General features: G+C 42.9%; 2 protein-coding genes across 2 annotated transcripts; one reads left to right on the top strand and one right to left on the bottom strand.

Annotated features, from left to right (window-relative positions):
• The first annotated feature begins 13,087 nt into the window (after window positions 1-13,087).
• Window positions 13,088-17,084, top strand: LOC133913155 (glutamine synthetase root isozyme 2-like). The gene is made up of 13 exons (XM_062356219.1): window positions 13,088-13,956; window positions 14,398-14,437; window positions 14,647-14,750; window positions 14,859-14,907; window positions 15,007-15,113; window positions 15,228-15,315; window positions 15,646-15,774; window positions 15,881-15,955; window positions 16,063-16,116; window positions 16,185-16,222; window positions 16,373-16,532; window positions 16,639-16,699; window positions 16,800-17,084. Exons 1-13 carry the CDS (start codon window positions 13,760-13,762, stop codon window positions 16,916-16,918), a joined length of 1,221 nt encoding a protein of 406 aa, XP_062212203.1. The 5' UTR covers window positions 13,088-13,759; the 3' UTR covers window positions 16,919-17,084.
• A 353-nt stretch (window positions 17,085-17,437) lies between these two features.
• On the bottom strand, window positions 17,438-23,658 carry LOC133913154 (phosphoglucomutase, cytoplasmic 2). Its single transcript, XM_062356218.1, has 18 exons — window positions 23,369-23,658; window positions 21,827-21,908; window positions 21,459-21,514; window positions 21,192-21,305; window positions 21,012-21,074; window positions 20,805-20,924; window positions 20,607-20,707; window positions 20,415-20,474; window positions 20,233-20,332; window positions 19,999-20,156; window positions 19,808-19,903; window positions 19,288-19,351; window positions 19,140-19,221; window positions 18,681-18,859; window positions 18,526-18,602; window positions 18,211-18,343; window positions 17,859-17,975; window positions 17,438-17,758 (listed from the first exon to the last, which is right to left on the bottom strand). Exons 1-18 carry the CDS (start codon window positions 23,633-23,635, stop codon window positions 17,687-17,689), a joined length of 1,941 nt encoding a protein of 646 aa, XP_062212202.1. The 5' UTR covers window positions 23,636-23,658; the 3' UTR covers window positions 17,438-17,686.
• Window positions 23,659-25,843: the final 2,185 nt, after the last annotated feature.

Genomic DNA, 25,843 nt, shown 5'->3' with positions numbered 1-25,843 from the left:
AATATAAAGGATGGGTAGAGAGTTATAGCTCAAACCAAGTGATATCATGTGTTCCCGGAGATGATTTCAAGTAGATCTACGAAGAACCTATACTCAAATACACACAAATAAGTAGATCGAGCAATATGCACAAAGATTTGAACAAGAATTCAAAAGTAAAGAAACAAGAGAGGAGACACAAGATTTGTTTCCCGAAGTTCGGATTCACCACCGTGAATCCTACGTCTCCGTTGAGGAAGCTCTAACGAGCCGGGTCTCTTTCAACCGCTTTACTCGATCCACTCTTGATTTCTTCCCTTGCGGAGGCGAAATCGAGCCCTTCACAAACTTTCCCGTGGCTCACCACAAGCACGGGAGCTCACTGGCGACACCTAGCCGGCTAGGAGGCTTCACCTCCAAGAGTAACAAACGCTTCGAGAACTTCTTGCCGAGAACTCAAGTGCTCAAGATTGGATTTTAGCTCACTTGCACTCAATCTTCCAATCTCTCAATCCAACTCACTTTTCTTCTCAAATCACACACTAGAATGGAGTGGGAGAGATTCTTTTGGCTTTAGAGGATGTTCTTTTCGTGCCCTTGCAGCTGCCCCAAAGGATGGGGTGAGTGGGGTATAAATAGCCCACTTCAAAAAACTAGCAGTTAGGCTCTTTTCTGGACTTTACCGGAATATCCGGCCTACACTGGAGGCTCCGGCCACTCCAGTACCGGAGAATCCGTTCTTCACCGGAGTCTCCGAGTACAGCACAGCAGACCTCCGAAAAACGGCGATAACTTTTGATCCCGGAGTCCGATTTCGACGATTTTGGACTCTATAGAAAGCTTTTTCAGAGGGCTACACATCCCAACTGAATTCATGAACTAAAACATGTAGGATCAAATTAGGAACACTCCAAAACCCATTTTGACACTTCCACACTTTCCGCTTCGGACTCTTAACAAGAAACTCTCACTTTGGGTTTGGTTGGAAACTCTTGAGCACTGAGACGCGACAATTAGCTCATGTTGCATCCCTCTTAATAGTGCGGCATACCTATAATCAAATTCAAAGGTAAAACTCGTTTGAACCACTTTGAGCTTTTGAAAAACTTTCAAGTATCGCTTCTTTCTTCCAAACCTTTAGGGTTGCCAACTTTCATATATTCTTCACTCCATCTCTTCTTAATTCTTCATATGATTGATGTGAATCATCCATAGCTTCCCATGACCTCGCACGGTCCATTGGCGCAAAGCCTTTACTCGCTCTTCACCACCACCTTGGTCCTTCGGCGCCAAGCCATTTGCTTGCCCTTCACCATGGATGGTCCATCGCAACCGAGTCTTGCTTGCCCTTCACCGTCTTGCCATAGAAAACCACTTTGTATTTAACATCTTCAAGGAATTCATTTTATCAAATATGGAGTCCACTCTTGTTCTTCACTCTTGGCATATATGATTTTAATTCAACTTATGCCTTCTTATGGATCCTAACCCTAACTCACTCTCAAGCACAAAGCACATGGGTTAGTCCATAAAACCTAAATGACAATATTTATACCTTAAGTTACTTGATCTCCACAAGTAACTTATTAGCCTTCATGCATATTGTCAATCTCCACAAGCAACATTTATACCTTAAGTTACTTGATCACCACAAGTAACTTATTAGCCTTCATGCATATTGTCAATTTTCATATAGAACCTAACCCCACTCATTCTTAAATACATAACACACGGGTTAGTCCATAAAACTCTATTGGCAAGTTATACTTTTAGTTACTTAATCTCCACAAGTAACTTAGCTTTCAAGCTTATTGCCAGTCTTATTGAGCTTCTTCTTCTTCTTATGAGCATCACTAAAATCTCAATGACTTTTGATGCAATTCTTTGGACTCATGGCATTTCTCAAAGAATCCATGCTTCATCATTTATGCATCTCCTATAGAATAAACTAATAGCAATTCTCAATATGATTGTTAGTCTATAAACATTGTCATCACTTACCCGAGCATCACCTAGAGCTCATTCATCTTGATGCATTTTTATTCTCTCCATTCACCTAGAGCTCATGCATATCTCTCATCCATGCATCACTTATGGAACAACCTACTAACAAACTCAATACCATTGTTAGTTCATAGGTATTGTCATTAATTACCAAAATCACACATAGGGGCTAGACGCACTTTCAGTTATGTCACATAAACTTTAGTTATATGACTTGACTTTCCAGCTTGAATTTAATTTTGAAATTTTCTATTATCAAAGGTTCTAAGTGCCAAAGTTATGTGCAATCTAAGCAACCTCGTAAACCTCACATGACAGGCGATGAGAGAAATTTGGCAACGTTAGAACTCATATATTCAAATCTTTGCGAGATGAATGGTGTGTTGACGAGGGTGGAAAAAGATATTTCATGACTTTAATTGATGATGCATCTAGATTTTATTATGTGTATTGTTGAAATCGAAAGATCAGGCTCTAGAATACTTTAAGATCTATAAGATAGAAGTTGAAAATCAATTAGAAAGGAAAATGAAAAGACTTAGGTCGAATCATGGTGGATAGTACTTCTCGAGTGATTTCGACTTATTCTGTAAGGAACATGGAATTTTTGAAACAAATCTTGATGTGATTAATGAGGTCAAATCATATATGTGTAGAAATTTCGATATGAAAGATCTGGGAGAAGCTGATGTGATCTTTAACATTAAGTAGATTAGAGTTGAGAATGGAATTACACTTTTACAATCCCATCATGTGGAAAAGGTCTTGAGCCGCTTTGGCTACATGGACAGTAAAATCGCTCCAACACATTATGATCATTGCTAGGGATCAACTGAGATAGTCCCAAATAATCGAATCAATCATGTACCTAGCTAGTGCTACAAGGCATGACATCTCATTTGCTATGAACAAATTGAGCCGTATTACTTCTAAACCAGGTGATGATCATTGGCATATGCTTGATCGAGTCATGCACTACTTGCTAAGTACTATGAATTTTAGACTTCATTATACTAGGTACCCATCAATACTGGAGAGTTATAGTGATTCAAATTGGATATCTGATATTGATGAGATAAAAGCCATGAGTGGATATGTATTCACTCTTGGTGGTGTTGTTGTTTTATGGAGGTCTTGCAAATAGACCATATTGACGAGGTCAACCATGGAAGCAGGACTCACAGCGTTAGACGCAGCCACTATTGATGCAGAATGACTGCGTGAACTCTTGATGGATTTGTCAGTGGTCGAAAAAACCGATATCGACTATCCTTATGAACTATGATAATCAAACATTTATTTTTAAAGTGAACAATTCTAAGGATAATATGAAATCCTCAAGACATGTAAAGAGAAGATTGAAATTTATCAGAAAATTGAGAAATCTTAGAGTGATAGCATTGGATTATATCTAAATGGCTAAAAATCTAGAAGATCAATTTACAAAGGGACTATCATGAAATGTGATAGATAACGCATTGAAGAAGATGGGTATGAGACCCATGTGAGTTATATAGTAGTGGTCACACAACCTATGTGATCGAAGATCTCGTGAATTAGGACTTAAGAAGGATAAGCTATTGGTTAACTGAAGGAGAGTATCACATAACCCACTCGAGTAAAGATGTAAAACTCTCGAAATCTGTAAGGTAGGTTGGTTATTGTCTTAATGTGTTCTGTTGGCTTTAATTAGTGAAGTGGCTAACCTACATCACATTCTTGAAAGAATATACCTATATGAGCCTGACTGTTGATCGCAGTGTATGAGACTTGGGTGATCTCTAATAAACTTATGAAGAGACCATAGAGTATGACTTATATGCTCCACCCGTGGGGTAGCCTACTGCCAGTCTAGGTTTAGTTATGACTTCAAGTGAAACTTGTTTGCACAAGACTTGCAATTCAAGGCTTAGTCCATTGTTCAAGTTATGAATGAGTATAGTTTAATGTTATACGTGGATGTTCAACTTAACAGTCTTCATTAAAACACTGGTATATCAAATAGTATTAAGAAAAAGGCAAATCTTTGTGGAAATTTGAGATATGGTGAGGGATTGTTATAATATATGGGCTTAGCCTATTATATTTGTATAATTTCAAATAAATCTCAAATGCCCAACCATGTGAGAGAGGTGTGTATTCTTTAGTCTCATCTTACTAATGGAAGGGGGTGAAGACCAACTTAAAAGGGTTTCTCTACTTTATCTACTTACCATGTGTGGATGAGAGGACTAGAAAAACACACACGTGCTCGCTCTCCTCGCCGGGCCATGGTCGGGGCCAGGGTAGGGGCGGAGGGTGCGGGTGCACGGTACCTGTGTGAATGGTCCGTCAAAATCGGGTCCAATTGTTTACGCAGGTCCGGCCTCCTTTTGTGATTTCTTTTTTTTGTTGTGTGGGCAAATAGATAAATATATGAAAATCGTGTTAGTCAAGACTCTGATCGTGGTGGCGTAATCGTCCCCAATCGTGATGCGTCTCAACAGCGCGACTTCCCCTCTATATATATCTGTCAGCAGCCACGCAAAGGAGAGACAAGAGACACCACGCGCAATTAGGGTTTTGCCAATTGCTCTCTGCTGCGCCATCACACGTGTTCTACTCCACCCCACTGTACTAGCATGCACCGACGAACGGGAGAGCGGGTCTTCGAAATCTGTCACCCTTGGGATCCTGCACCGAAAGATGGCGAATAAGGTTTTTTGAGAAGTGCTCATCGCGACTGCTCACGATCTGCTTTCTTTACATCATCGCTATCTATTTTGACTACTTCGTCTTTATTATCGCCTACTGGATCGATATCACGGTAGCCTCTGCATCGACTACTTCATTTTCTTTATCATCTACTGCATCAATCATCAACACCACGGGGGCGTCTGCATCTCATATCGTCATCGGGTACGTATGTAAATCCTACTTCAGTACCTAGTCTAGTACATCTGCTGGTCGAATACCTAGTCAAATATCTTGTCGAGGATATGATCTAGTCGAGGTGTGTTGAGACTTGTAAAAAATTACCCGATGTTAGGCGAATTAAATCGGAGCTAGTCGGAACAGAGCCGTTATTAATTATTTGTATATGTTCTTGTTTATTTTATATAAAAAATAAATTAAATTAAATCTGAAAGTGCTATTACTTCTTACGGTTATTTATGTCAATGAAACTTGTGATTGTTTAAGTTAATAACCGTAGGCCAGAGCGTTAAATAAGTGAAGCTATTTTTTTAAAGAGCCGTGCCATGTAGTGGGCTGATTTTGATGCATTAGTTGTAAACAACGCTATAGTTCAAACGGACTTACCGTTTGAGAAAAAAAATCACGTTTTAATCTTGAATTCTAATAGTAATAAAATTCCTACCCACTCATCCCTCCTCAACTTGGCATATGTCCTTTCCAGTTCGACGTATATGTCCGTTTCACATCTGGTCCACGTCTGTATCTCAACCGTCCATATATAGAGGCGAAGCTCTCACTGAGACACCTAAGACTGTAATCTAGATCATAACCCGAATTCTATCCTTTATTTTTCTGTAGCTCTTATGAGCCACCGGTCGCGGCCTGTGTTCAGTCCTCAACATGATCCGAGTCTTAGACAAAGACTAGTTCTGCTCCGAGCCCTTGCACGAATCTCAAACACCGCTCCACCTGTAACCGGAAAACGGACCGATGGGAGGCATTTGCACCCGTTGGCAAAATCGTTCGGCTGTGGAATGGCTCGTTAGCCGGGACGCGGAGCGGGCTGATTTGTTGATAGGCGGCCAGGTGGGGTGTGATTTGCAATGGGCCGTATGCTCTGGCAGAGTTATCGTGAAGGCTTAAAATGTGGCAAACCATTGGACCGACCCAAGACTGAGATCCTCATGGAGCCTCCCACAGTTCAAGCCGACAGCTTAAAAAGTCCAGAGCCTGCACCGGTTTTCTTTTCCAAAATGGGCCAGCACGAGTGCCAAATGCACGGTCCAGAGAGTATTCCATCGCGTAACCTAATGCTTTGGCTCCATCGGTTTGCAGGGGCAGACTCCCCGGGATTTTTTTTACATTTTCTACCATTAATATTTAAATAAATAGATTTTTATAAAAATAATTAAAAAATAGATACCTACTATCTTTTGAAAGGGCTCACGGTAAGTATAACATGGTGGCATTGATATACTTACCGCTATCTGAGATAGCGGTTAGACTCCGCCCCTACCTTACCGTACCGTACTTCTTTTACCATCCTCTCAGAGGACGGTTAGCGCCTCTGCCACCTTCTAAAGGGGTGGTTAGCCTCCCGTCACGCATCCTCCCCTTATCGCTCTCTTAGAGGGCGGTTAATGCCCACCGCTCTCCGAGGGGTGGTTAGCCCAATTTTTTTAATAAAAAACAAAAATACCACAAGCTATGTAAAGATAAAAATAACAAAATTCCTAAAAAATATTTAAGTAAATATAGAATAAATATATGTATGTGAAATAATAAAACCACACTGAATATTAGATGTAATGTGTACATGATATGAGTACATCGAATTTAAACATTACTAATAGCATGTAGGCTATATCTAAGATATATACATGACTTAAGTAATAGATTAAAAATGATAGAAACATCTTAAATTCAACAAGTATAACAATTAGTAGTATAAACATTACAGACAAAATATCCCTTGAAGTTGTCTGTGTCTTATCTCCTGAGCCATCCAATGGTAATCATATTCTGAGGATTTTGGTCTATGTGGTGCTGGTGTATACGAAAAATAAATTAGGATCCAACAATCTGCCCCCATCATTAGAGAATTCGCAATGACGTGCAGTTCTCTGAGGAGTAAGCACGAAGTCATCATCATCAGAATTAACCAATTTGGTTGTAGCGGAAGTGGTAGAAGTACATCCTCTTGTGGTGGTTGTCGAACAACCACCTCTTTCACGGCGGTTCGAAGCACCGTCTCTTTTGCAACGATGTGAAGGTCTTGAATGACCACCTCTGCGTCTCTAGTTATGTCTGAGTAGGCAGCCATCATCGAAGAGCAGATGCAACCCTAAAAAGTTCTCGATGGATTTGTTCAGCAACTCTTTATCACGAGGGAATACATAGTATACAAAAGAGCATATGAAAATATAAATATGTCTTAGAAGTGCAACCTAACAAATAACTAGGACATATAATAACGATGAATGTACATTAATATGCTCATCATACTGTTGAGGGTGCATAAATATAGTGTGTGATCGCTTGCTAAAATACTTTGCTATATCGGCTAGTTCACACACTCTGATATATCTCTGATGGCACTCTAACAAGTGCATCTTAAGGTCCATGGAGGTCACAGATCTTATCATTCGCCACCATTCCTCCGTGGTGAAACTGGGACAATGGGTCATGGTCTGCTATTTCGACAGCACTTTGTTCAGATTCTCCTCCTTGAACACATTATCACCTTATGTCTGGGTCTCCCTCATAGTCTGTAGGGCTATCATTGAGCATTTGGATGTTCATAAGAAATGTCTATTTGAGGAGGTAGCCATGGTGTGGTATTAGTTATCAGATGCTAGTGTTGTTTCATAAAATTATGATGTCATGACCTTCTCGTTGCCTTAGCCTCACATTTTATATGCAGGGGTCGATAGTGTAGGTATGTAATTTAGAGATAGTGTATGCATCGGATGCCTTGCTGCACCGCACTGGACTCTAAGTAGTTGGCAGCGTGCGATCATATCGCTTTGAAAAGGAGGTAGTGAGCAGTTACGTCAATCTGAAACACTGACGGCAAGGGGTCGCATCTCCCTGAAAAGGTGGCAACGAGAGGTGACTTCACTCTGAGAAGTTAGTAGTGTGATGTCACATGAGATTAAAAAATGCATTAATAGCACGATAAGTAGTAATGTCTGAACATGTAATACATAAAAAATAGATATGTATAAATATGTAAGACTAGACGTGTCGTATATGTTCTTCGTCACGTAGCTGACAAAGGCACATCATCGAGGGAGATAGGCATATGTGAGATAAAAAAGGTAACTGGGGGACCTTATTGGGCTCCGCATCTGCGATCCTCATCGCGTACGAAAGAATGGTCCTCGACACCAAGTGGCCTTGGCTGCTAGTGAACATAATCCAGTTGAACAACCAAAGTAGGTAGCACTCCAAGTGCCTCGTGATCGAGTACACACTGTCGTTCGATGGATGTATGCAGGCTTGAAGTAATGCAAATCATGATGAGTAAAATATATTGAACATCGTAAAGAAAATGGGAAGGTAAATTGCAAGGCACCTGGAACTAAAGGATCCACTTCTTCGTGGGCCCACACGGATTTGACAGGAACTCAAGCATGTAGGTGGGTTCTTCGTCTTTCCACTGAACAGGGTCAAATCGCGCGAGCATGACGTTCATCCAGTCTAGATCCAGGTCGACAACTCCAATGGCGGCTCCGGCGTAAGGTAAGCATATCAAGTAAGCTATGTCTTGCAATGTCGGAGCCATCTCATCGCAAGAGAGGTGGAAAGTGTGGGTCTCAAGCCTCCACTAGTTGACCAATGCAGCGATCAGCTAGCAGTCGAAATAGAATGGTCTCACGGCTGCCTCAGGGTTGTATGGCGCTCGAGTCTCCACCAAACGACACAGCGGTAGGACTCCAAATGCTGCCAATCGGTATAATTTGGAATATTAGATGAATGTAGAACATGCAACAAATAAATAATCATGAATATACGGAGCTAACTCGTGACATATCGGTGCTTCCAACGATCATCGATCGTAAAGCTCCTCGAGGCCACGTGATCGAAAAACTCCTAACTCTGCTGGTGAACAGTAGACAAGAAGATGCGGTGCATCTTGTCCACTATAGGGTCAAAAAGCTCGAAGATCGGTGGGTGCGTCATATCTACATTGAAAATAAATATAAGCAGTTTGTACCATACATATAAACACGATTACATGAACAGCGTAGAACATACATGTACACACAGTTACATGAACAAATTACATTTACACACAGTTACAGATACAAATGTAATGTCCACAATCAGATACAAATGTAAGGTCCAAACACAGCGTACATAGGTTAGGCGAAAACCTCACAAAAATTATATCCAGATACGACAAACGCATTCACACTTGACTGCCGTCATGACCACATCTATACATAAGGTGTATTTTTTTGGACAGTTTTGCATATGTGACCAGTTTCATCGCACTTGTTGCATCGTTTCACCCTTGGACCCACCTCAGACTTATCCATGTCATTCCAAATCAACTGAGTTTGTTGATGTCCCGGTTTGTACTTCATCTTCTCGAAGTCTGGCATGTAGATTCGCGAGGGACTTGGATCACTTGTAACGTATCAACAATGTCATAGTCATAAAGCTCATGGTTCCATGTGTTCAATATATGATCTTTCATAAAGTAGCGGGAAACATATTGTCAGGGTAGCATATTAGACTCCCCACATGCAGCTATTACGTGTGTGCACGACCTGTGTAGTCATTGTGGCTTCTGGCATGAACATACGCATGTTTCATTCCTAAGCATGCACTCTTGCACATGGTGCTCACGTCTGCCACCCCTATGACCCTTATCCCGGCACAAGACAATGAACTTGTGGTCCGCAGTTCTCTCTTGATAGGCTCGGTCAAGGTCATCTACATCTTGACATGGGTGCTGCTTTATAGCAAGATGATCATGCCAGCGCTGAGAGGCTTCTCATCCGGTGGTTATAACGAGCCGTCGTAGTTGCAGTGCATGGGCGCCGGACGACTCCTCATGGTACTCGCGATGGTGGTCTCATCATTCATGGAGATGAAGTGTCTCGATAGCGCGGCGCGCGGCAAGGAAATCAACAAAGTGTGGCAGCTCCCTCAGTTTGCTTAAAATTTCGACTCTCGTTGCAATGTTACTGATTTCATATGCATGCTCTTGCCGCAATATTATTAATTAATGTGTGTTATACGTGCATGCTTACTAGATCATTCTCGAGTTATCGTAACGGAAACCTTACTAACTGTGTGATCACTTTGTGGTATAGGTATTGTTTCTTCTCATAGGTTTGTTATTACATTTACATTTTTTATGCAAGCTTCTTATTGTTTTCTTGAACATACCTCCAGAGTTACTACTCAAAAGCACAAAATATAGTCCAGATGTTGACATGTGGTCAGTGGGCTGTATTTTTGCAAAGCTTCTCAATGGGAAGCCAATATTGCCTGGAAAGAATGAGGTATATTTTTCAAACCATTAAACAAATAATCAAAGCATTTATTGCATTCCTGTATTATTTTTTCTTTTTTTATATTTTTCATTTATTCCCAATTGTATTAGATCTCTGCATGTACATGTTTTCTTGAGCCTCGCTACATTTCCCCATGGATAAATAAGCTGCCACCTATCATGCTACTATGTTCGTCCAATGATCTGATGCATGATCACGGATATTCGTGATGCATTGATCACATACATGTGTGACTTATCTGCAGACGTGTTAAGTTTTTTTCGTTATTATACATATGCCGTTTATTGGCATGTGCGTTAACCTTTTTCCTTTTTTGCGAACCCTTGCTTCATTCACTTCTAATTTGTTTGTGGAGTAATTTTTCACTCATCATGAGCTGTGCTTGTATTTAGAACTGTATCTCCCTTTTGATTATATACTATTCCTGCAGCCAGAGCAGCTAAATAAATTTTTTGAGCTTTGTGGTACACCTGATGATTTAATCTAGCCTGGTGTCACAAATATGCCATGGTACAACAATTTCAAGCCTTTTCGGTCAATAGAGACGGGTTAAAGAGTTCATTTTGCTTTCTAGGTCCTGTTTTATCCAATCAACAATATTATTTTATGCAAATTTTAGGCACTCAATCTACTTGGTTGTTGTGCCTTGTTTTTATGAGTGTTGTTTGTTCGCTACAGATATGAATTCCAAATACAATAGGGTTTAATTGGATGGTCAGTGAATGTATTGCTTGGTTAATTCAGGGGGTGAAAGACAAGCGCGTGATTGTCTCCATTAATATAAGCAATAGCTTTTATATATGTTTGATATTATCTTCTAAATTTTTTGTTCCTGTTGTAACATACAATTACTCAACTAGTTAGTGCTAACGCGTGATCCTGGTGGCACTGGACTCGGTCACGCAGGACCGGAGCCATGCTAGCCGCACAGTGACATGCATGCCATGCATGCGCACAAGAGTGGCAAGGGCCGGATTCTCCGTCTAACAGGTTCGATCAAACCTCTTATCTCTGAACCCAAGTTAGGTTGGATCAATGCTAGCAAAAGTTAGGTTCGATCAAACTGCCGATCGATATGCGTCCTTTTCCCCAAACAAACACCACAAAATACCTGGAAAGAATGGCATGCGCCAAAAGAAAGAAAATGCTGATAAGATAGCGATATCCTTATCTTTGATCGACCGGTTCATCTTTCGCGTGCATACATGTCGATCTCCACGTACGACAGTACGCTTTATTCTTTCCGTGATCATGATCATAATGGCATAATCTCGATCATGATACGCCTGTACGCTACGCCTGGTAGGCATGAGACGTGTCTCTTCGACCTCGATCTCCTTCTTTCGTGCAAGCTTCGCCTCTCCTCCGGACAGAAACATAGAACCTGACGTGCATGCCGTTTCTCACCATGTGTAGTTTAGCGAGTATATCTGTTTTTAGCCCCCCTGTGTTTTATGATTTTTATTTGATTTTTTATTAATTAATCGAGCATGTCAGTTTATTGAGCTTTTTCTCATTAATATAATTAATAGCTCTTCTGTCAATTCATAAAAAAAGTTTTTTTCTTTACAGTGGCACGGCACGGTCGAGAGAAGCTTATCGACTCGCTTTCGTTTGTTCCAAGTGTCATTGTCCTTTCTCGCCCCCCACTGGATCAGAATTCGGAAAGGATTCAACGAACACCGAGACTCGGAAAGAAATTCTATGAGACCGAGTCTCACAGAAAGATCTTCATCTCTGCGTGACACGTGTCCTGTACTTCTATCACATATATTCAATCAGACCGTTGGATCCAGAACGAACGACGTAGATCAGGATCTCACGGAGGCCTTTCTGCAGAGGATCCCATATAATTTTCTTCCCTGAGACTCAGGGCGCTAGCCGTGGTGGTGATCGAGTGGACGCATCATGCTGCATTGGTGTAGTACTCTTTTTCATCTTGCTGCTTCCGTTATTGTTAATTTGCTAATTTTAAGAACTAAGTTTAGCTGGGTTGATTGAGTGTAGATATATATAAATTCAAGTCATTTTCGACATAAATTTGAATGTCTATTTTTTCTAAATATAATGCACTAAGTTCTTCTTAGGTTGATCTCTTTTTTTTTTAATTTGCTAGTTTATGTGTGTTGTTACCGATCGAGATCCTCTGCAGCAGAGGGCTACAGTAAAATACATTAGGATCTCTTCTCAACCATCGGATCAAAATCAATGAATTAGATCAGATATTACAGTAACCGATAAATAGTAAAATACATTGTCTTCTCTACTGCAAAGGATCGGGTCATGTTGTTACCACTCTAATTGTAAGAAGGACCAAGGCTCAGCATTTCTTAACCCGGTTCTCGAGGTCGTTGATGTATAAAATCTGAAACCATCTACCGTCCCTGCATCCAACTTTTCCCTTCTAGAAAGCATCCATCTATTTTATTTTTTTATCTAAAGCATCCGTTTATTTTTATTTTTTGATCTAAAGCATCCATTTATTTACTTTTAACAAAGTATGTAAATCCACAGGCACAGCATGACGGTCTTACCGGGGGCACTATTACACTTCGTGTTTCGGGACAGTTAGCAGGTTTTCGCACACCCGCTTCCACACGATTTTTTTATATTTCGAAAATAAAATTTTTACCAAAATAGACACCTGTTTGAATTTTTTTTTATAAAACTAAGCTACTATCGTCATTCTAAGAGGCGCCAGTGACCTGGTTCTGCAAAAAAAAATTCAAATAAATGTCTAGTTTACATTTTTTTAATTTTCGAAATATAAAAATTAAAAAGTCCTTGCACCCTCTGGCGCTGCCCACCAAAGGAAATTACCACGGCCCATCGAACCACCCCACCCGACGGCCCAGTTCCATCGGGAAGGCACCACCAGCGTCCAGCGTTGCCATCGCCACTGCAGCTGCACCCACACACTCTCCTGCCGTTCATCGGAGTCGTCTCCAACGCCGGTGAAGACCCTCCGGCGAGAAACCGCTCTCATACCAAAATGTTCCAATCAAAACAAAAAATGTCACACTCAGTAGGAAAAAAATATTGTTCTAGGCATCCACATCAAATGTTCCACATGCCCACAGCTCCCCCAGATCTACTGCTTCTTCCTCCTCTCCGATGGGGCGGCTGGGCGAGGGGCCGAGGGCGCGGAATAGCAGCGGAGGACGCGGCGCGGGTGTGGCATTGGGCGGGACGGCCGACGGCGTCGGGTGGTGGCGGTGGTGTTGCCGGGATCCGCTAGGGGTGGTGGCGGAGCTCCGTGCCGCATCGGTGCGAGGAGCAGCACGGAGGTGAGGCTCTGGTGGCGGCGCGCGCCGAGGAGGGGCGCTGGTAACTTGGCGACGCTTGGGGCGGGGGCACGAAAAGGCAAAGGCTCTGGGTCCCGCAGCGCGACAGTGCATCGAGAAACGGACACGGCCAAGGACAACCGTACCACGGAGCCTTCCAGATTTCCAGAGCCAAAGGCAGCAGTGCAGTTTGCACAAGGCGCGTGCAGCCTACCAACCACCGGGGGGCTGGCTGGCACCCTCTGTACTGCTTCGCCTCTTTTTATACAGGGGTAGCCAGCTACTATGGCACACACATCAATCGCACTCGCTCTCCCCGTGCAGCTCCAAGAGAGGCCGCCATTAGAGTCTTGCTTGTGCTCTCTGCTTCGTCAAGGAGGAGGAGAGGAAGACGTCATCACCACCACCATGTCTCTGCTCGCTGATCTCATCAACCTTGACCTGTCCGACAGCACCGGGAAGATCATCGCCGAGTACATATGGTGAGATCGCTTCATTCCTTCCTCCTGTTCGTCTCCACCACTGCTCCGCCGTCTGATGTTTCTTCATCCGTTGCATGGTGTAAATCTTGGTGTGTTGTTTAGTAATGCGGTTTATGCCTCTGGGATTAAGGAGCAACTAGCAAATCTTATTCTGGTCTCGATCTGTAGGAGAAAAGAACCATGGTTACGAATTGCGTGTCTGTCTTTCAGACGCTGCGTTAATACGCTTTCTAAACAAAGTTTTCAAGTTTTAGGAAGACTTTTATGAACTACAGCTCGTTAATCTTATTATGGTATTTTGAAGATTGCAATGCTATTTTGATGATTTCTGCATTTGTTCCAAAATGCGGGTGCTTACTTGTTCCCCTGTTCCAGTGATTACATATCATCATGCTTACGTTACTTTTAGGCCGTACTAATCCACCTTGGCTGATCCTGCAGGGTTGGCGGTTCTGGCATGGATGTGAGGAGCAAAGCCAGGGTACAGTACACCTTTTTCGCACCCTGATAACCATGAATCCTTATCTTGGTACACTTGTTCTTGGAGTGATATGCGTCATGCAACTATGCAAGTGTGTGCTTTGTGGCTTGTGATAACTTTTCAAGTGCCTTGTCAATATGAATTACGCAGCCCTCGGAAATATAACTTTTTAAGCGACTGACTGCTCATATGATTTTCTTTACTCATAGACATTGTCTGGACCTGTTGATGACCCAAGCAAGCTCCCAAAATGGAACTTCGACGGCTCCAGCACCAGCCAAGCCACGGGTGACGACAGTGAGGTCATCCTTTGGTATGTTCTTGAGTCCACTCTTCAGATTCACCTTTGAGGCTTTGATGTGTGCGCCCTGAAGTTGAAGTGTTGAGCTAATTTACCTTCACATCTTGTTTTTACATCAAGTCCTCAGGCCATCTTTGGGGACCCGTTCAGGAGGGGGAAGAACATCCTGGTAACAGATCCTCCTTTCTTTTATTCATATTTGCAGAATTTCTGCATGAATTTTGATCATGGGTATTGAGACTTTGATCCAATTTTGAGCTGTGCGCAGGTTATGTGTGACTGCTATGCGCCAAACGGAGAACCGATCCCGACCAACAAGCGGCATGGCGCGGACAAGATATTCAGCCACCCTGATGTCAAGGCTGAAGAACCATGGTCTGAATCTCCAGTCCTTTCATACCTCTAGTTCTGAACAAATCAATGCACTAGTGTTTGTGCACAACTCTTTGTTTCAACCTAATAGTACTTCTTATTGCGCACAAAAATCAGGTTCGGGATTGAGCAAGAGTACACCCTTCTTCAGAAGGACAGCAACTGGCCTCTTGGGTGGCCACTGGGTGGCTACCCTGGCCCTCAGGTAACTAGACATGTTGTTGAACACTGCATGCAGCAACTAATCTTGGCAAAGGTCCTATTTTCTCCCACGTTGCAATGAAAGACTACTCTTCAGCAAGTCAGCACAATCAAGAGAAAAGAAACTTAGTTGCAAATGCAGCTGGCCCAATAATTCCTGATAACCTGGCATTGCTATGTAGTATAACTTGGAATTAACCATGTCAGAGCTGTCAAGCTTGAGTAATCAATTGTTGCTGATAGAAATGAATTTTAGTAGGTTTCATGAGCCATTTCTTGCTACTAACCGTATCAAAATAATACTTTTTATGAATTCTGAAAAATTGTATGACAGGGACCTTACTACTGCGCCGTAGGAGCGGACAAATCCTACGGGCGGGACATCGTCGACGCGCACTACAAGGCCTGCCTCTACGCCGGCATCAACATCGGTGGGATCAACGGAGAGGTCATGCCAGGGCAGGTAAATGTGCAATACTACTTCCACTGCAAACTTGCTAACACAAGGCTATTTCGACGCCGTTTTCGACGATTTCGTGCCATCTGCTGATGGAGTTTTGTATCGACAGTGGGAGTTCCAGGTTGGCCCTGCCGTCGGCATCTCGGCCGGCGACCAGCTCTGGGTGGCTCGCTACATTCTTGAGGTAGAGCTGCGTTCTCCTTCTGCCATGCATGTCGAATGAGATGCTGAGACATGGTCTGCAGTGTTTGGCTGATGAGACTTGTGTTTTTCTTTCCCTGTGGTCGGCAGAGGATCGCTGAGATTGCTGGAGTCGTCGTCTCCTTCGACCCCAAGCCAATTCCGGTAAACATTTTTCTGCCAATTTTTTTATGTTATCCTGCTAGTCTTATGACGTGTGCATGTGACTGCAGGGAGACTGGAATGGTGCTGGAGCTCACACTAACTACAGGTATACTTGGCTAGGTTCATACTGCCGTAACATTACATTTTTACTTGGTTTTATAAGCTTCTTATAGTCAAGATTATTCATTTACATTTTGGAGACCATGTCGATGTGCATTCTTTTGTGACCGGAGAAGTGCTCCTGTTGTGCTTTCAGCACCAAGTCGATGAGGAGCGACGGCGGGTACGAGGTGATCAAGAAGGCGATCGAGAAGCTAGGCATGCGGCACCAGGAGCACATCGCGGCGTACGGGGACGGCAACGAGCGCCGCCTCACTGGCCGCCACGAGACCGCCGACATCAACACCTTCATCTGGGTGAGCATGACGATACCGCAACACCACCACATCTGCACTCTCAGTCAGATCACACGACACTGCTCCTCTTCCTCCATAACAAGACGAGTCCGTTTCTCTCTGCCAGGGCGTCGCCAACCGCGCCGCGTCGGTGCGAGTCGGCCGCGACACCGAGAAGGAAGGCAAAGGTGAGAGAGAGGTCACCTCGAAATTTTCGCGTGCGGCTCACGAAGTTTTGATGGGTTCGTGCGGCTGAACCGTGTGGGATTTTTTGGGTTTGTTTCACAGGCTACTTCGAGGACCGGAGGCCGGCGTCCAACATGGACCCCTACGTCGTCACCTCGCTGATCGCCGAGACCACCATCCTCTGGAAGCCCAGCCACTCCAACGGCGCCGTGGCTCCCTGATCCTCTTGGGGACCGAGCGTCAAGGGGTCAGCTTGTTCTGTACCCGTGCGTGTGTGAGCCGTGTTGCAGGGATGGGAAATGATACTGACGCTGTCAGAGACTTTGAATGGCAATAATAAACGCACCGAGCGCGTTCTCGTAGCTCGTGTGCTTGTGGTCGCTGATACGTATCATGTTCATGTTGGTTTCGGGCTTCTGGTTTCTCTTCATCGCCTTATGTTGGTGGTACAGATCGGGGATTGCCTGGTTCATGCCGCCTTCGTCAAAAGAAATCGATGCGTCTCAAAGCAGTCAAAAATAGGACGGGAAGGAGTTCGGAGCATCTGCTCTTGTGAACAATCACGAGAACACAGCATGCATTAGGACTATCGGTTTCAATGCCATTAAGTACCCTGTTCTTGCTTCTCAACAGGGGTCGGAGCTGAAATGAATGTGCGCGTGCCGATGAAGTAATAAATCGAATTGATTTTTCGAGAACGTAACAACTCGATTGATGCAAAGGCCAAATCAATTCAATGCTCAAACAAGGCAAAAACACATCGATATGTTACAAGGAGAAACACGCTCCAAATTACAGCACTGTGACAGGATTATTACCGCATGCTGTGCCAGCGGCCAAGTCTGCAGTATGGGCAATAAAACGAGAGGGAGAGTCTGATACATACATTTTATTCAGTGGTGAGATGTAACAAAAAAGCTATCAAGCGAGGCCGGAATGAGAGTTTTTGTAAGTGCCACAACTCTCTAAAACGCGGACTCTTCAAAAAATTATGTGATCACGGTGGGGGCAGATCGGCCGGTGTACTCTTGCATCTTTGAGAGCTTGAGTGCCACATCAACCTGGGATGGAACACCAAATCAGTGACTGCGGCCTCACAAAAGGACGTGACATCCATTTGTGTAGTCGAAGCAAGGCGAATATAGAGGGGAGATATCTTACCAGTGGAGCAAGGGCATCTTGTGAGTCCCTCCCGGTCTTGGAGGAATCCTTCTCGTACTGCTCAATGTAGACACGGATGGTGGCACCAACAGAACCAGTTCCAGAGAGACGGAACACCTAAAAAGTCGAGAATCTATGTTAGCTCACAAGCATCTTGCCTAAGAAGGATCAAACTCAGCCACTATTATGCAGTATGCACTGACTGATTATATCGCAAAAATCAATGGTTGCATGTGGAGTTGTGGGCAAAGGTTTTTATGCTACTTCCTTTGCTTTGGTTCAAGAAATAAAATGGAGGATATCTGAAGACATTCTCCCAACAAAAAACAGCACAGTTATTGACTCTACGTACCAGTCGTGAACCATCTCCAAAGAGATATCGGATACCCTGGTGCTTGGAGACTGAGCCATCAACAGGATCCTTGTACTCAAACTCATCGGCCGCAACTACCTCAGAGACATCAGACCGGATCTCCTTGGTCAACCTGAGGACGAGAGATAATTTAGACATGGGACCAAACAGTTCAAGTTTGCAATCCTCTGTGCTGATTAAGAACTAAATATACTTAATTTAAGTAACTCTGGGATAACAATTCAAAATATCACTGGCATAAAACTTCTGGAAAAGTACTAGTTTTCCTACATATCAAATTCAATAGAATCTCACTTGTTAACATCAGAAAGTGACGATTGCATGTTGACTAGGTTTGCCATAAGTTCCTTAGCAGCCCCTGCATCAACATTCTTCACAAACAAACATGTACATTTAGCATGCTATCGGTACTACATACATGCATGATGCATGACAAAAGAATGAAGTACCTCGTAGTCATAGCGTGTATAATAATGGCGACCATAGGTGGCCCAGTGTTGACGAACAATATCTTCGACCGTGACAAGCTTATCCCCTCCTCCAAGGTTGTCCTTGTTCTTGAAAGCAAGAATAGACAGCCATGCTAGCACAGCCCAGATACCATCCTTCTCACGAATGTGGTCAGATCCTATCCAAAGTAGTAGATATAAACATCTCAATCACATCTATGCTGCGGTGCAAATACCGAGTACTTGACTCGAAATAATTCGTGAAAATCACCAACTAAAGAAAAAAGTGAGAGAGCTCAAAGCTCATTCTCAGAACACATTAAGCCTCTTGCTCCATTCCTTTACCACAAGTGAAACCCATTTATTCATGGAACATGCCAATACAAGAGGTGCTGATATGTTTATTACTGTGATAGGGACATATATAAATGATAAGCCACGAGTGTTTCCAAACATTACCAGTGCCAAAGCTTTCTTCACCACAGATTGAGCACATTCCAGCATCCATCAAGTTCCCAAAAAATTTCCACCCAGTAGGCACCTGAAGCATGGTTTTTATATGTTTGATTTGTCCAAAATCTTGTGATTCAAGGTCTTAATACTTTACCTCAAAGAACTTCAAATTCAAATTCTTCGCGACAACATCAAGGGCAGCTGATGTTGGCATGCTCCTGCAGTTCCACCAACAGATCAACATATGTAAGGTATAGAGAAACTTTAGATGCATCTATGATTCTACGGCTGCATGTCAGGCAGGGATGACAAAACTGTTGCTGCTATCTTAACAGATTCATTGTACTGTTGCTGCTATCTTAACAGATTCATTGTTGAAGGATTATATCAGGGTGAATAAACACAAGATTCTACATAAGATTTATTGTTAAAGTCAACCATAAAATCACAGTAACTGGCTACCAAGGCTGGACCTGGGATCCTGAAAATCGGAGAAGTAAAACCGTGCCAAGCTTACTCAAATGCAGAACATTTTGTGGAAGGAAATATGCATGTTTACTGCAGGCAACAGTGCAGCTTGCCGCTTAAAGCCTTAATTCAACTATAATGAGAAGTTTTCACAGCAAGAATATCTGGATGTTATCTTAGCAGCACAATATGTAGGAGCTTTTTACCTGGCAACACCCTTCAGGCCACAAGCAAAGTAAGGAATTGATTGAACAGCATTGGCCGCGATAATGGCAACCGAATCTGATGGTGTCACGAAGAATCTAGAACAAGACAAAGGGCGCATCATGAATTCCTTATGGTGCTTTTCTAGATTCCAAAAGCATTTTTCTACGTAAGATACCAAGATAGATGATACCTTTTGCCCAGAATCATATTGCGGTCAGCATCTCCATCAGCTGCAGCACCGAACTCAGGTGGATCAGCATTTGAGGCTGACTTCCCAAGACCCATCCGTTCAACCAATTCTTTTGCATATGTGAGGTTAGGATCCGGATGACCGCCCCCAAAGTCCTCCTGTAAAAACATAAGTTATGAATTAACACCAAGCCAAATTATAAATACTACTTGTGACAATTGAAGAACAAATTACCTTTGGGACACAATTCAACAGTGAGCTTTCATCAGCACCGAGTTCTTCCACAAAGATGTGTTTGGCATAAGCTCCAGCAACACCATGAAGAGCATCATAACTGAAGGTGCAACACAAGGTTTTAGATGTGCTGCAATATGTTAAGAGGAGGATGACGGTAACATAGTTGCAAACATAAGTACCAGAATGTAAATTTTGGAGAGGTCAACAGCTTCTTTATTGCCTCAAAGTCAAAAATTGTCCTGGTATTGAATACACAATAATAACAAAATCATCAGATTCCCTTTTTCACACAATAAAATCCTAGCAATGTACAAAGCATGGAAACTCTCACTTCAGTAAAAGAAAACACCAACTAACAGGAAACTACTTACTTCATTAACTTTATGTAATCTATAGAAGAGTCAAAGACATCAACATCGAAGGGGCCTTCAGGTCCACTGAAGCTAGTGACACCGATAACAGAAATATCAACCTGCAATGGTAAAATAAAAGGAGCAAATTAATATTTCAATAACTTAGGTCAAAAGAAACAGCAAGAAAATATTTAGCAAGATGTCACAGAATCATACATCTGGAAGGTCTTCAGCAATGAAGTATTCAGTAATTGTCGTTGTATTAGAGAAAATCTTATCAGTGACGGATTCAGGGGCAGGTCCGCCATTTCCCATATTGTATTTGATGCCAAAGTCCTGGAAAGTTCAATGAGAAATATTCAATAACATAGAACACCAGTGGCACTTGATTTGCAACAGAGATAGTAGCAGTAAAGTTGGTACCTCGGTCGGACCACCTGGGTTATGGCTCGCTGTTAAGATGAAGGCACCAGTAGCCTTTGATCCCTATTGTCAACGTGTTTATAAACCAGTAGTCAGGTAATTTATTACGGTAACAAAAAGGAGCAACAGTAACCATGTTTATACTGCTATAAGTTGTCCTTGCTCGGAAATCAAACTTACATCTGCACCAATTCTTTCACGGATGACAGCAGATACAGCTGGAGTAGACATGAGACTGTTTTGTCCAACCCAAACACGCCTTACTCCATTGGCAGCAGCCATTTTTGTTATGATCTGTAAAAAAACAAAGAAATGTCATTTCTAAGCACAACTTTTATAGTAGATAAACACTAAGACTATCAATATTAGAATTGAAGTCTGCAACAAACAATATTGAAACATTATAAACATGACAAAATAGTGTTAAAAAGAGTATACGGGAGTCACCTGAACCGCATCTTTTGAGAAATAGCGGCCATCACCAGAGACAACAATGGTTGCACCTGTAAAGAAAGGACGGAAGGAGACATGAACCAAAACTGCAGGAAAAGGACATGGGAGTTCATGTCCCATGAAATATTTTGGCTATGGCAACTACATTTCCCATTAACAATTCAAATGACAAAGAATGATATGCATAAAAACAACTCAATCATAATTTATTAAAACTTTGTGGCATCCTCAAAATTGGTTAGGCCCAATAATCAGTTAGTGCACAGTTTAGTTGCCTAACTGCATTGTATTAGATGAACAAAAGAGAAGCAAAGGGGAAGTATGTTTGAAGCAGGACTGGTGTTTATCTGATAAGCAATTACCTTTTACTTGTTCGGCGGGAAGGGCATTAAATGTTGATTGGACAAAGTTCTGCAGATAATGAGGCTGCTGGAATACAGTAACCTGGTGATATTAACAATAAATTAATCAAAAGATAATAGCCATAATGAATTGCATTGTGCTACTGATAATATTAAAAGTACTGAAGTGACAGAAAATATCTAATGAGAGAATCACTAACATCAGCAATCAGTGATCACTGATCACAGTCATGCATTTTCTTCTTGATGATGTAGTAGTAAAACCATAGCTATTAAAATCTTTTTATTACCTCCCATGAAGAGAAGGATAGGAACTAGGTGGAATGCATAGGATCATAGTAAAACTAAGTATGCGAATAAACATATAAACGCTATAAGTTGAAGCTAACTGCACATACAAATACAACAGAACTGGCTGCCTTGGCTGGAGGAATAATTCGTAGAACGTCGCTAAATAACAAAAGCGTATTCATGAAATGCTTTCCTACTTAATACTGTACATTACAAACTACAAACGAAGAAACAACCATGTAACACCAATTAACATTGCACTGAGACATTAAAAAATAATAAAATATCCTATGGAGTATGGACCATTTTCACCACGATCACAAAATCCAACCACCAGGAACACCACATTGGAGATTCCTAGACACGCGTACAAAATACTCAGGTCAGGCCAAGTAACGTGCCACTTCCAATCAACAAAAAGCCGCCAGATCGAATTTAACTTACTTGCTATATACTTTCCCCCTTTACAACACCAACTACACATTTTAGCCGACGGTATCAACTACAAGTATCAAACTCCTCAGCTTCGTCCCATTTTGAAAACACGAATCGCACTATAGCCAATAGAGCCAGGATCCAAACTCATTGCATGAGCCTGCATACAAGACGTGTTAGCCAGGAGCCAGTGAACGTCAAATTGACCCAACCAGATGCAGCAAAACATGCCAGAACAACTTTCATGTGAGCATTTTCTCGCAGTGAGTAAACACTGAGAGACCGGAAACCATATCAGCCAGTATGCACTAACTAGAGAAACAGAGGCCTCGCTATCTTCTCCAACCACCAACACGACAATAACCGACTACTAAGCTAGATCCAGTAACGATTAACCAGAGCTGATCAATGCGAGTGTAAATCTTATGGATCAAAGCCCATGCGAGCATACAATTCAAATCATTCGAAACCCGTACAGGTCCAACGTTCCATAGGAACCAACGGATCCAAAGCCAGATAAACGGCCCGAACCACACCCATCCGACAACCGCGACACATAACAGCACGCAAATGCACTCGCGCGGATCACAATCACGGCATCGGGGTTCCGAGCAGATCCAACCAAAACGACGGATCGGACAGGGGGGCCGAAATCCCGCGCGAGCAGCCGCCCGGCGAGATCCGCGAGGCGACGGGAAGGGAATGCACGCGGTAGATCCGAGGCACCAGACCCAGCCACGAGCCCGACACATCACATAGAGATCCGGATCGGAGCAATAGGAACGGAAATGGGAGAGCCGAGAGCGGTAGGGAAACCTTCTTGCGGAGGCCAGAGGTGCCGGGCTTCTGGCCGTCGAAGGGCGTGGTGGCCTTCTTCGTCACCGTGAAGAGTACCATGGCTGGGCCACCGACGAGCCGCCGCCGGTTGCCGTGCGAGGCGAGGAGAGGTGCGAGGAGGCAGGGGTGGTGGTGGAGAGATCGGGAGTGAGAGGGAGGGAAGCGAACGGTGGTGTGGTGATGATGGCGACGAGGGCGTGGCGGTATTATAGCGGGTGGGGAGGGACGAGAGCACAAGAGGATCATTCGGTTGTTCTCCTCTCTCTTTTTTCAGTTTTACTGTGCCTGTGGACGTGAAGAATGCGATGGGAGAATTGGGCTGATGTAATTTGTGGCAAGGGGCCGCGGTTTTCCCCGTTGAATTCCTTCGTAGATCATATATGACTGGTTTTCAACCTTTGATGAGGTGTTAGTTTTCATCTTTACGAAGTCGTGAATTTATGATCCTATTTTCTTTTTCACACTTTTGAATTTTCAAATATCTAAAATTTAGGAGGTGCGATCAAATTATTGTATAAACATATGTGTACGCTGTCACTAACCTGATCAAGAGGGGACTGCGCTAGAACGGCGGAAGTGGCTAGCTCGTTAGAGGAAGCAAAATTGCAAAAGTCCAGTGGGAGAGCCAAGCCCAATAGAGCCTAGTGGGTTGTTTTTTCAGAAGAAAGTTATATTGAATAGAAATGTTGGCTATAAGAAAAGAACTCGAACTTGATTAATGACGAAGAACCACGAACTCGGGCACATCATGTAGCTATTGCTCTGGAAATTCTATCTCTCTACCCCTCGGTTTCTCAAGTTCGGTAACATTTGGTAGCAGAGCATCGATCCTGACGCATCGCCACCACGAGACCTGACTCCAGATCAAGATGAAGACCGACGAGCATTGCGCGGAGTTGATCGCCATGCTGAAGGATCAACATGTGCATAATCAATAGTGGTTCTCAGAAATGAGAGCGGCGATGGAGGAATTGAAGGTCACCAAGGGAGATTTCAAGCTATGAAAGCCACAGGTTGAGATCAATCTGCTGGATCTACAGGAGAGTTTCACCGATCTTCATGTGCAAGTGGAACAACTCCATTCTATGCCTGGATCTGACGGTAAAGTGACAGCCAAGACTTCGTTTGTCCGGGCTTCGGAAGCGGAGGCAATGAATCCAACTGGAGCGCTGGCCACCGCTCACCTGGGGGCTTCCTCGTCTAAGGCGGCGTTCGGGCCAATCGGCCACCGCTCTGCACTACAACACCGCGGGTTTTGTTTTAGGGTGCATGCCACTCTGACACCACTTCCGGTCACAGGTGCGATCAATTCTTCGCAGTACCCCTCCATCCCGTTCAAATTAGGAGAATCCCCAAATCAGAGTGCCATGAGCATCAATTCTAATCTAGAAACGACTCTTCCTCAACTGAATTTTCTGCAATTTGATGGAACTAACCCTAAAATGTAGATTAAGCATTCTGAAACATTCTTTGAAGTATATGAGATACCACTTAATCTTTGGGTTAAAACATGCACACTACACTTCATGGGATCTGCAGCCTTTTGGTTGCAATACACCGAGCCTAAGGTGTCTCACTGTAGTTGGATAGAGTTATGCTTGGCAATAGTTGGTAGATTTTAAAGAGATAAAGACAATCAATTGATTCAATTTTTTCACATCCATCAAACTAGCACTACAGCGGACTACATACAAAGGTTTGATGAGTTGATACATCAATTATTGGCGCATGACTCCACCATTAGTAAATATGTCATCACTAATCGATTTATTGATGATTTAAGAGAGGATATTAAAGCAGTAGTGTTAGTAATAGACCCATGGATCTCGATACTGCTGGCTCATTGGCACTTTTGCAGGAGGAAGTGTGGTAGGACTCTCCCAGGAAGGATGGTAGAATGCAAGAAATATCTCCTATTTTCAAGGATACACTTAGATCATCTATGAACATAGCATCTTATTCTCTTACGAACAATGCTAGTAATGGTCCTTCTGATGACAAAAAGTATCAAGGATCTGGGGTGGTTACAAGAACTGCTGGCAGTGAAGATAGGCTATCGGCATTGAGATCCTACCGTAGAGTAAAAGGGTTATGTTTCAAATGTGGTGAGAAGTGAGGAACTAATCATAAATGTGCATCCATAGTATCACTGGATGTGGTAGAAGAAATTTGGCAATTGTATGATGAAGGGACCAGAAGTCCAAAACAAACATCAAGTGAAGTGGAATCTATGCCAGAAGAGGACTTAATGGCAATATCACAGCAAGCCATGGATGGTACTGAAGGATTAAAACAGTGAGGATGCAACGTTATATAGCAAAGTGTGATGTTATCATGTTAGTTGATTCAGGTAGTTCTCACTGTTTTATAAGTGAGATTGGCCATTGAGATACCATGATGGAAGGCATTGGATAAACCCATGAAGGTAAAAGTGGCAACTAGGGGCCTTCTCTT

Source organism: Phragmites australis, chromosome 3 (assembly GCF_958298935.1).
Source record: "Phragmites australis chromosome 3, lpPhrAust1.1, whole genome shotgun sequence".
In the NCBI taxonomy this organism is placed as follows: Eukaryota; Viridiplantae; Streptophyta; class Magnoliopsida; order Poales; family Poaceae; genus Phragmites; species Phragmites australis.
Note: the sequence above shows the minus strand (reverse complement) of the source record. Positions and strands in the feature narration are given on the sequence as shown.